Below are 12688 nucleotides of genomic sequence, written 5' to 3'. Positions count from 1 at the left end.
ATTTCTTTTATCCAATCTGCAACCCTGTGGCGTTTATGGGATGGTTCAAACCATTTACATTAAGACTGATTACTGAGAGATATGATTTTAATGTTGCCATGTTGCCAGTAAAAGTCTTTGTTTGTATTGGCTGTGACTTTCTGTTCTGTATCACTCTTGGGGCCTTTTTACTTTTATAGAACCCCCAACTATTCCTGTAGGGCTGGTTTCGGTGGTTACAAAAATTGGTTAGTGACTGGCGATTCTGAAATGTCTTTATTTCTCCATCATTTAAACTGACAGCCTTGCTGGGTAAAGGATACTTGGCTGCATGTTTTCTCTGAAAAGAGCTTTAAATATGCTCCCCAAGCCCTTTCTCTATTCAGGTCTGTGTAGACAGGTCTGGCATTCTGATGCTTTTGCCTTGAACGTGAGAAATTTCTTTGCCCTGGCCGCTTTCAATACTGTATCCTTGCATCTAATATTTGCGAGTACTATATGGCGTGACGTGGCGTAGGTTTGTCATGGTTGAGCTTGGGAGGGGTCCTCTCTGCCTCTTGGACGAATGTTTGTTTCCTTGCTAGATTAGGGAAGTTTTCTCAATTTGTTCAAATATCTCTTCTAGACCTCTGTTTTCTCCACCCCTCGGGATCCGATGATCTAACATTGATGCGTTTCATTGAGTCAGTAATCTCCCGTAACCTACATTCGTGCGTGGATTTTTTAAGACATCTTCTATTTTCATTTTTCCTCTATTAACCCATCCTCCAATTCACTAACCCGTTCCTCTGCTTCTGCGACCCTGGCCGTCAGAGCCTCTAGTTTTGCCTGCATTTGGCTCATAGAATTTTTAATTTCTGTCAGATTCGCTCTCATTTCTGTTCTTAGGGGATTCTATATTCAGTAACCTTTTCGTTAATAGTTTTTTCAATTCTACTCATCATTTTGACCATCGTTACTCTGAATTCCATTTCTGATAATTTGGTTACATCCATATCCATTATTTCTGTGGCAGAGGCCACAGAATCACTGTCTTTTCTTTGCTGGGGGCTTCTCCTTGTCATTCTGATGAAGAGAGGTTGCGGGGTTTCCAGAGCCCAAAATTGACTGGGTCCCAGGCCGTGCCCTTGTTTTATAGGATCTTAGGGATGTGGGCTTCTTCTAAAATTTTATTTTATTTATGTGGCAGCCAACCAGCGAGAGAGGGAACAGAAGCAGGGGAGTGGGAGAGGAAGAAGCAGGCTCCCAGCGGAGGAGCCCGATGAGGGACTCCTTTCCGGAACGCCGGGATCACGCCCTAAGCCGAAGGCAGGCGCTCAATGACTGCGCCACCCAGGCACCGGGTTGTGGGCTTCTTGATTTTTCAGCCTGCCTTCTGGGGGAGGGGCCTGCCGCGCCGATACTCAGGCAGCCCTGTTTGGGTAGAGTCTCCGCGTCCCCTGCGAGGGGGGATGGGGTTGGGCACTCCCTGAGCCGGTATTTCCAGGCTACTAAAATATATTTCTATTTTTTGTTATGAACAAGTCTGCAATATTCTTTTTTTTTTGCAACATTTATTCTTTTTTTTTAAAGATTTTATTTATTTATTTGACAGAGAGAGAGACAGCCAGCGAGAGAGGGAACACAAGCAGGGGGAGTGGGAGAGGAAGAAGCAGGCTCCCAGCGGAGGAGCCCGATGTGGGGCTCGATCCCAGGACTCCGGGATCACGCCCTAAGCCAAAGGCAGACGCTTAACGACTGAGCCACCCAGGCACCCCTGCAACATTTATTCTTATACACGATCTCTTCTGCACGCACAGATGATTTTATTTCTAGGGGACAGGTTCTCACAAGTAAGATTGCTGGATGGAAGAATATATGTATTTTTGTCCAGGGAGGCCATTTTTGTGGGACTGGGCCCTTAAATTGTGGAGTCTATGCTAATTCTGGGTAGTTAGTGTCAGAATTGAATTGAATTGAATTGCAGGCCACCCAGTTGAGGTCAGAGAATTGGCTGGCGTGGGGAAAACCCACGTTGGCATACTTGCCAGGTAAACACAGCACACGAAGGCTTTCTTGACTTTCGAGTATGATTTTGGTGAAACATATATTTAAGGGAGGATCTATTGCAGATTATTTGGGGCTTTTCCATTCAGAATAAAGCATCTTTTTCTCATATTCTTTTGGACAAAATGGCCCTCCTGAGAAGTCTCCTCAAAGCTCCTTTAACATCCTTGTTTCTCAGGGTGTAGATGAATGGGTTGGCCATCGGAGTAATAACACAGTAAAACAGCGTCAGAGCTTTGGTAAGGTCTTGAGGGCTATCCCCCGAGGGCTGCATATAGATGTAGATGCCAGGGCCATAAAATAAAGACACCACCAGTAAGTGTGAAGAGCAAGTGTTGAAGGCCTTAAGTCTCTTATCAGCGGAGGGGATTCGAAATACAGCTTGGGCAATACAACTGTAAGAGACAAGAATCATGGAGAGGGGACCCATTATCAGAAAGGTGGCCACCACAGCTAAAGTGACCTCGTTGACTGTGGTGTCCACGCAAGCCATCTTAATAACCCCGGGCAGCTCACAAAAGAAGTGGTCTAGCTCCTGGTTCCCACACAGAGGCAGTTGGACTGTGAGCGTGGACTGCAGCAGTGAATTCACCAGACCAACGAGCCACGCGGTGCCGGAGAGCCGCCGGCAGTGCTTAGGGTCCATGATGACGGAGTACCTCAGAGGCTCACACACAGCCACGTAGCGGTCTAAGGCCATGATGCCAAGCAGGACACATTCAGTACAGCCTAGCCAGTGGAATATATAGGCCTGGGCCATACAGCCTATGTAAGTGATGTTCTTGTTGGGGCCCCCCAAGTTGAATAGCATTTGGGGTACAGTGGTGGTGGTGAAACACAGATCCAAAAAGGAGAGGTTTGTGAGGAAGAAATACATAGGACTTTGGAGTTGGGAATCTAGTTGAGAAACCAGAATAATAGCAACATTTCCCAACAGTGTGAATGTGTAGGAGATCAGGAGGGCAAAGAAGAGAGGGAGATCCAACCAAGGGTATTTGGTAAAGCCCATAAGAATGAGATCCTCTGGGAAACTTTCATTCATGTGCTTCATTGAATTTTGATGGGAGACACTTGCTAAAATCAAGGAAGATATGAGTGATTTAAAAACCCCAAGTTAGCAGAATTTTGAAGACATGAGGAAAAATATATATACTTTTTTGGGAGAGAGATGAGTTACACCCTCAATAGAAATCATAAGATTAATGAATATAATAATTACAATTAACATGATAAAGTAACATTTGAAAAGTCCTTTCAGGGCACCTGGGTGGCTCAGTCGGTTAAGCACCTGCCTTCAGCTCAGGTCATGGTCCTGGAGTCCCGGAATCAAGCCCCACAGCGGGCTCCCTGCTCAGTGGGGAGTCTGCGTCTCCCTCTGCCTCTGCTGCTCCCCTTGTTTGTGCTCTCTCTGTGTCAAATAAATAAAATCTTAGAAAAAGAAAAAGTCCTTTCAGCAGACAAGTTTCAAATATATACATTTTTTTCCTAAATCAAAGCACTGTGTGATAGGTTAGTGGACATTAGTGGTTACGGTGCTTTTGTATGATTAAAGAAGCCCTTGGGCGGTGGGCCGTGTATTCTTCCAGCAACTTTGCAGCTAAGGGTACATGTGGTATAGATTTGGTCAATCACATGCTTCTATACAGGATTTGAAACTTGGTAAAAGGAGACAAAAGAATGAGGAGGGGGGAGGGGACAGTTAGAGCAGATGTCTTCCTGATTAGTGTCCCAGGTGACAGCACTAAAGGATATGTCCTACACGGTACCTTTCTGGAGTGGGATCTTGGCTATACCTTGCTTCCCTTCATGTCTGCTTGTTTGTCAAGTTTGGTTCTTCACCTTTCACATTGATTCTGTGAACTACCACTCTTCCAATATCTTCTTTCTGCTTAAATTCTCAATTATTTTTTTGAAGATTTTATTTATTTGAGAGAGAGAGTGAAGGAGAGAGAGCATGAGTGAGGTGAGGGGCAGAGGGAGAAGCAGACTTCCCGCTGAGCAGGGAGCCTGATGTGGGACTCGATTCCAGGACCCCAGGATCATGACCTGAGCCAAAAGCAGACACTTAACTGACTGAGCCACCCATGCACCCCCAGAATTATTTTCTTTGTTTACAACCAAGGACCTTGACTAATACAGAAAATGGTACCAGAAAGCGGGTTGAAATTTTCTGATCTCTTGTTAGGGCACTGATGAGGAAAGAGTGGGACTCCAAGAAGTTGAATGCGGATATATGTGGCATATATGTGGCACCCAGGGTATTCATGGTTCCCCACCACCCACCCTCCCATTCTAGCCAAGGCACATTTCTTTTGTCTAACAAAGCTGCCTTGCTTGACAGTGCTATACCTACCAAGAAAATGCAAAGATCAGCTACAGACTGGGAGAAAATTTTTGCAAAAGACATATCTGATAAAGGACTGTTATCCAAAATATATAAAGAACTCTTAAAACTCAACAAGAAACAACCCAATTTTAAAACAGGCCAAAGACCTTAGCTCATCTAAGAAGAAATACAGGTGGCAAATAAGCATATGTAAAGATGTTCCACCTCATACGTTGCTAGAGACTGAATGTTTAGTCCCCCTCCCCTTCACAAAATGCATGCATTACACCCTAATTCCCAGTGAGATGGTATTAGGAGGTGGGGCCTTTGGGAGGCCGTAGGTCATGAAGGTGAGCCTTTAACTATGGGATTGGTGCTCTTATAATAAAAGAGAACACACAGACCCCTTGTACCTCCCTTGTACCATGGGAGGTTACAGCTCGAAGGTGCTATGTGTTAACCAAAAAGTGGTTCCTCACCAGACAGCAAATCTGCCAGTGCTATGATCTTGGGCTTCCCAGCCTCCAGAACTGGGAGATAAAGTTACAAGCTGCCCAGTCTTAGGCATTTTGTTTTAGCAGCCCAGATGGGCTGAGAAATATGTCATCCGGGAAATGCAAATTAGAACAATGAGATACCACTACGTGACTATTAGAATGGCCAAAATTCAGGACAATGACACCGAATGCTGGAAGAATGTGGTGCGATAGGACCTCATTCATTGCTGGTGGGAATACAAAATGGTACAGCCACCTTGGAAGATAGCCTGGAAGTTTCTTACAAAACTAAGCATACTCTTACCATACGATCCAACAATTACCCTTCTTTCTTGGAGACCTTATAAACTATTCATGGAAGCAAGATACTTCATAAGGGGAAATGTATGTAAAAGAAAATTAACATGCCCACAATTCTCAAGACATAGAACATGGCCTTAATATTTAAAATCAGAATATTTTGGTTGATTCACTTACAGTCATTTATCCATTCGCTCATTAAACTAACATAACTTTTATGCCTACTAAGCCCAGGGCACAACAGTAGGCACTGCAGGGCAGGAAAACTAACCTCCATTCCAAGAAGATTATATACCAGTATCTCTCTACATATGCATAAATAACTAAGAAACACTAAAAATGTGCTAAGTGCCATCCTAGATATACCGGTAAAGGGCGAAGAGAATCTGGAGGTGGAAGGAATCACGTGTAGGCAGGAATCAAGGAGCTGGTGGTATCGTGAAGGTAAGTGCTACTGAACTAAATCTCAAGTACTAGACCTGGATTGGGCGGTGGTTGTCTTAGAAGATCTGAGAAAGCAGAGACCTTGAGAGCAATGGGGGGGTCAACAAGAAGTAGACTCATAGGGGAGACACCCAGAAAGGTGTGGGATCGGAGGAACCACATACCTTGAAGGTGATGGGTATGGCACAAAGTGAAACCAAGAGGACTGTGTGAGAGACCGTATGAGGAACAGTTAGACCCCCAGGTCCCAGCTTCACCAAGTGACTGCAAGGGGCAGCATGTTTGCTCCTCTGTGAAGGTGAACTAGACGCACCTCGGACTTGGGGACACCAGGCAAACCTGAGAACAGGAGGGGACTGAATGAAAATCATATGGCACTCTGTTTACCCATCCGTGACGCTCAACTTTTCTCAATTATCAGAACACTGGCAGCCGTGTCATTACAACTTAATCAGGAATTCGGAGGATTTGTCGTTTGAGAAACAGTCCTGGAAAAGACCTGCGTTTTCAAATGAAGATTTTAAAATGAGAAGCTGCGTTCACACTTGATTAGCCTACAGTGAAAGCCATCCATCAACAAGCCCCTCGTATTCACAAAATTCCAATCAGCACCGTGGTGTCTCACTCTGAGATGAGCGGATCAGAACAACCAAACATCCTAGGAAAGCTTTTAACTATAAGAGAGAGACAAAACCAAATATGAGTGTTGTTGTTGTTGTTTTTAAAGAACTCAAATATAAGAGACAATGGAGGGAGGAGAAAACCTCAGGTAACATTAAGAAGATATTGTAACCTTGAAAAAAACAGAATTACTAGAAAATTGGGGCATAGTTAGAGAACATGAAATAGTAGTTGAAAATTATATGATATAAAGGAAGGTTAAATAAAAGGTTTGAAAGGTTATGGGAAATTCTTAGAAAACAGAACAAAAATATAGATACAGAAATGGAATAAAATAGATTAAAAAATTAAAGTATCAGACTAGGAGACCTGCAGGTTTTAGAGGAGTTGATTAATAACACTTCTGTCTTCTCTTCTTGAATTCAAGACAAAATGAAAAAAGGACATAGATGCCAGAGAGAGGATCAAAATGTGTTTGCATTTGTTGGAGAGGATGTGGAGAAAGGGGATCCCTCCTACATTGTTGGTGGGAATGCAAGTTGGTACAGCCACTCTGGAAAACAGTGTGGAGGTCCCTTAAAAAGTTAAAAATTGAGCTACCCTATGATCCAGCCATTGCACTACTGGGTATTTACCCCAAAGATACAGACGTAGTGAAGAGAAGGGCCATATGCACCCCAATGTTCATAGCAGCAATGTCCACAATAGCTAAATCGTGGAAGGAGCCGAGATGCCCTTCAACAGATGACTGGATTAAGAAGTTGTGGTCCATATATACAATGGAATATTACTCAGCTATCAGAAAGAACGAGTTCTCAACATTTGCTACAACATGGACAGCACTGGAGGAGATAATGCTAAGTGAAATAAGTCAAGCAGAGAAAGACAACTATCATATGATTTCTCTCATCTATGGAACATAAGAACTAGGATGATCAGTAGGGGAAGAAAGGGATAAAGAAAGGGGGGCTAATCAGAAGGGGGAATGAAACATGAGAGACTATGGACTATGAGAAACAAACTGAGGACTCTGAGAGGGAGGTGGGGTGGGGAATGGATAGACCGGTGATGGGTAGTAAGGAGGGCACGTATTGCATGGTGCACTGGGTGTTATACACAACTAATGAATCATCGAGCCTTACATCGGAAACCGGGGATGTACTGTATGGTGACTAACATAATATAATAAAAAATCATTAAAAAAAAAAAAAAAACAAAATGTGTTTGCATTTTGTCGTTAGAGCTGTTGGAAAATCACGGTTTATGTCATGCAATCAACTCATCTTGCTTTTTCTCCACCTCTGAGAGCACTTACCCCATCAATTACTGGCACAAATGGACAACCCCCCTCCCCTGTCCCCAACAGACACACACACACACACACACACACACACACACAGAACCACATGATGAATCTGTGCCTATAGGTCTGGCAAATGGCAGAGCAGAGCAGGGTGAGTCCTGAAGACAGGTTACATTCAACCAGACAGAAAGTGTCTGAGTCAAGCAAGCTTAGCTCCATGTGTAAGCTTACCAATCTTAATTTATCACTCTATGCTTTTTAAAAAAGATTTATTTATTTATTTTTTTAGAGACAAAGCTGCCCCTAACATCATATATTAATTGTACTTCAATTTAAAAAAATACAATAGGGGCGCCTGGGTGGCTCCCTCAGTTAAGCAGCTGACTCTTGATTTTGGCTCAGGTCACGATCTCAGGGTCCTGGGATGGAGCCCTGCGTGGGGGGGGGGTCCCCACTTGGCAGGGAGTCTGCTTGTCTCCCTCTCCTTCTGCCCCTCTCCCTGCTCTCTCTCTTAAATAAATAAATAAATCTTTTAAAAAATAAATTTAAAAAAATTTAAAAATATAATATTGTAGGTTATACTTCAATTTTTTAAATTAAAAAATTAAGTTTATTAATCTGATAAATTCCTTTTTCTTTCTCAAAACTATGAAGGAGAGAGTTGAGAAAAATTGGGAGCATTCCCCCATACATTTCCTACCTGGTGAATGTACTAGAACTTCTTCCACTGTGTTAAAAGCGGGGATTAGAAAATAAGTGTTCTTCCTCCCTCATCAACATTCAAATCCAAATTAGAGTTCTACCTAGAAAGAATATAGAAAATGTAGAGGAAGAAATCAGCCAATGAACTTATCTTTAAAAATTCCCAAACTAAAAGACATGAGTGTCCAGGTATCCAAGCACAGTGAAAGAAAAAAGACCCACATCTGGTTGCATTATCCATGAAATTCAGATAAACCAGGATGAGGTGACCCCAAAGACTTCCAGAAGGGGGAAATATGCATATGAAGCAGAGTACCTAAAAAATGGCCCTGAACTTGTCCACAGCAGCCATGGAAGTGAGAAGGCAAGGAGCAACGGAAGGGGATCTGAGCAGCCCTAAGTGACGACAAAGGACACCAGAGAGGTATGCACGTTCCGACAGATGGGGGCACACATTATCAGTGACTGCAGCACAGGGCACACAAAGCGGAGGAGTAAAACCAGGCTGTAAAAATAGCCTGGGTGATAGGGACAATCTTGAATACTAGATTAAGGAGCCCGATCAAATGAAGATGTTTTCGGAACGGCTGTGAAATGGTGGGAGCAGCACTTAGAACATTTACTAGGCCACTGGAAGCTGGGGGGTTGGCTGGAAATCTGCAGGAGTCACGGGAGAGAGGCTGAGAATGTCAGCTGGGAAATCAAGAGCCAGGTGTTCATGAGGTGCTGAAGAGGGCAGAAATTCAGGGAACAGAAACGGGTGTATGTGCGAATTCATAGGAATACGTGATTCAACCAGAAAAGGCCTCCTGAAAAAAGGTCAGTGTAAAGCTTGGCCTGTGGGTCCATTCACCAGAGGATGGATTCCTGCTTCCCCAAGGCTCCTCCAGGTCGACTTGACCAGCTTCCCCTCCACCAAATGTCATGCAACTACCTGTGTCCATGGCCAGGATGGTTTGTTGCTCTGTTGAACCACCAAGGACAGGGACGGGGACAGACAGGCAGAGGCAGTGGCAAAGGAACACGTCTCCAAAAGCAGAGAATCTACTAAACTACATTTGCTAGCAAGTTCACGCATCTGCATGTAAGATGGAAAAGAGTAAACCAAGATCCCACATCAACCCCCCCTCACCAAAAATCCTCAATACTTTGGCTTACTGGTCATTGTTCATAATGTTTTTTTTTTAAGATTATTTATTTATTTATTTGACAGAGAGACAGCCAGCGAGAGAGGGAACACAAGCAGGGGGAGTGGGAGAGAAAGAAGCAGGCTCCCAGCTGAGGAGCCTGATGTGGGGCTCGATTCCAGAACGCCAGGATCACGCCCTGAGCCAAAGGCAGACGCTTAACAACTGTGCCACCCAGGCGCCCCCATAATGTTTGATCTTCAAATTTATCTGCAGAGTATTGGCCTTTAGAGAATTGATCTTTAGTGGCTTGACCTGCTTTCTCTCCTGTGTCTCCTAGACTACGGGAACTCTTGGACATAATTCTGAGATTGAAGTCAACAAATGACAGCCATTGGACTGGCATAATGAGAAGTCGTTTAGCTTGTGGAGTCATGTCACCCTGCCTGATCTTATTCAAAATTCAGAATCTTCATTTTCTGTCTCAAAACAAAATAAAACTGAATAACACCCAGTACCATCTAGGCTGGGGTGCATAGAGAGAGACATCACCAGAACATACCTCTTCTCCTGTGAACTTGTATTAAGCAGGTGTCATTCGCTATAAAAATGTAGTCAAGAGAAAGGTTGCAAAAGGGTTGGAGTCCGAAAGTCCTGAGAGAGGGAAGCAGGCACAATCTGGCTAGAACTTCAGTATGAGCCACGAAAGGTCTTGACGTGGCAGGTAGGGTGAATGCACCTCTGATTCAAAGGCAGATAAAACCCGTTCTCACCCGTTACGCCAGTGGTCCCGGAGGGGCTATCATTGGAAATGCATCTCCCTGGAGAAGCAGTATCCAGCTTTCATTTACAGTTCTGGTTGTGATTATAGATTACATCAGTTCTTCCACTCATTAGTCCATCTTAATAGCAAGGGAGAGTAGGATTTACCCCAACAGTTTTCAGAAAGCAAACGAATGCTCCATTAATAATGATGATGATAGTAGCTTAATACATGTAGACGCTTTTCATGAATGGTCTCATATAATGTTCCTAACAATTCCTTGAGGCGGGAACCATTATTGTCCTCATGTTATAGTTGAGGAGTCATTTGTCCTCCATGTGCAAGGCTCACACATTTTCAGAATTCAAACATGAAGTGAACACTTTGCAAGTGTCATGAGTAAACATCGGTTTTCTTATGTCTGTAGTGTTTGGGGTACATGCTTACTTGATCTGTTCAACCATATTGAAGGCTCATTGGAGACAAGGTTCATGTTCTTTCCAACTGGCTTCAGCATGCTGTTAGTCAAATGAAGTCCTCCTTTTATTTCTTACAAAGGCAGGTACAATTTCCAGCCATCTCTGTCATAAGAAGAATATCTCAGAGCAGGTCTCTTCTCAGGACGAGGTAGAACAGAAATAATCTAAAAAGTACTTTTAAAGTAGGATGCCTGGGTGGCTCGGTTGGTTGGGCATCTGCCTTTGGCTTGGGTCATGAACCCAGGGTTCCGGGATCAAGTCCTGCATCAGGTTCCTTGCTAGGCAGGAGCCTGCTTCTCCCTCTGTCTGCTGCTCCCCCTGCTTGTGCTCTCTCTCTCTCTGGCAAAGAAATTAAAAAAAAAAAAAAGTGCTTTAAAAGCCAAATCCTTGCTAACTCTGCAACAGTGCTTTTATCCCACACTTACGCCACATCCACAAAGCTCCCTCTTCAGGTGTCACTTTAGCTAATTAGATCCTGTCCTGATGAAGTTGTCACTCAGAGCTAAGCCGTACAATTCTCCCTCTCCTACTTGTTATGGACAGAATTGTGTTCCCCCCTCCAACTCATATGTTGAATCCCTTTACCCCTAACGTGACTATATTTTTGGGACAGGGACTTAAAGGAATTAATTAAGGTTAAATGAGATCATAAGAGCAGTGCCCTTACTTATTAAGACTGGTGTCCTTATAAGAAGGGAAAGAGATACCAGAGCTTCTCATTGTCTCACCGTCTCTCTCCCTCTCTCTCTCTCTCTCTCTCCCTCCCTCCCTCCCTCCCTGAAAGGCCATGTGAGGATACAGCGGAAGGTGGATGTCTACAAGGCAGAGGAGAGGTCTCACCAGGAAACAACTCTGACATCTGGCCTCCGGAACTATGAGAAGAGAGACTTCTGTTGTTTAAGCTGATCTGACATTTTGTTACAGCAGGCCTTGCTGACTAATACACTGTGTTTATATCAAAGGAATCAGGAGATGAGGAGCGCATGTCCCAGGCAGTAGCAGATAGAGCCTAGAAGATAGAGAAGATCAATTCACTTTGTCCATACGGCCTGATCGCTCTTCATGGAGAACTTCCTACACAGATTTCCGAGGTTTTATTTTACATTTTCCTCTTCCAGGATTCAAACACGAGTCAGTTGTTCACTGGGCAAGGACTTTCTCACAGAAAACAGAAAGTTATCTCAGCCCCCCTAAACCATAGGAATAAGGTTTGAGATTAGTCTAAGTTGCTAAATTTTGTTTAGCTCTTGTAGCCAAAACCTTCATTCTTGACCCTAAGGAAGATAGAAGACAGATATCATGAGAAAAGCATGGGTTCTAGAATCAGGACAGACTTGGGTTTGACATTGAACTTTGTCCTTACTATGTGTCTGTGAACGTTACTGAGCCTGTTTCCTCATCTTCAAAGAGCTGATAGACATATTTGACAGGATTGTTGGGTTGATTAAGTGAGAGTGTGTCTGCAAACACCTGGAATATTGTAGACTTCCAATAATTCTAATTTGGTGATCGGAGGGTAAGTAGATGTTACTGAATTAGTACAAAAGTGCTAGGCATTTGCTGACCTCACTTTTCGTTCAGCTCTGTCTGGAAAGTGGAGTTTTGCAAAGGTCATTCACTTGCTTCAAAATCAGTTGGCGTACTTGCTAAAAGTATGCATTTCCGGGTCCTTCACCAAACCAGAATCAAAACTTCTGGGGATGAGTCCCAAGGCACTGTATTTTAACAAGGTCCCTGGGTGATTTAAATGCACACCCAGCTTGGGAATCACTGCATTATGGGATCGTTCTGTGTTTTTAATTGCAGGACTAAAATTCAGTTTCCAGTGGGGCCAATTTATTTACTTCCTTGGGGACCAAAACCCTTCCTTGAAGACTGAAAACGTATAAGAAAATATACATTAGTATTTTATAATTTAGTAGTATTTGGAAAATCATATGTAAAGCATAACATGCCGGGTTATCTCGAATCACTAATTAATTATATGGGAATTCAGAAAAAGGCTTTAAGAGTTGGGAACATTTGTGTTGTTCTTCCCCCATCCCTCCAAAAAAGAGAGGACAAGAGAGGACCTTCAGCAAAGATACCAGAAAGAAAGTTA

The 12688-nt window shown here is 43.4% G+C and overlaps 1 protein-coding gene across 1 annotated transcript; it reads right to left on the bottom strand.

Annotated features, from left to right (window-relative positions):
- Positions 1-2131: 2131 nt before the first annotated feature.
- On the bottom strand, positions 2132-3076 carry LOC103682004 (olfactory receptor 2B11-like). Its single transcript, XM_008711575.2, has one exon. It carries the CDS (start codon positions 3074-3076, stop codon positions 2132-2134), a length of 945 nt encoding a protein of 314 aa, XP_008709797.2.
- Positions 3077-12688: the final 9612 nt, after the last annotated feature.

This window comes from Ursus maritimus, unplaced genomic scaffold, assembly GCF_017311325.1.
Source record: "Ursus maritimus isolate PB19 unplaced genomic scaffold, ASM1731132v1 scaffold_30, whole genome shotgun sequence".
NCBI lineage: Eukaryota > Metazoa > Chordata > Mammalia > Carnivora > Ursidae > Ursus > Ursus maritimus.
Note: the sequence above shows the minus strand (reverse complement) of the source record. Positions and strands in the feature narration are given on the sequence as shown.

Coding starts and splice junctions, on each gene's coding strand:
- LOC103682004 (XM_008711575.2), bottom strand. CDS start 3,076: ATGAAGCACATGAATGAAAGTTTCCCAGAGGATCTCATTCTTATGGGC.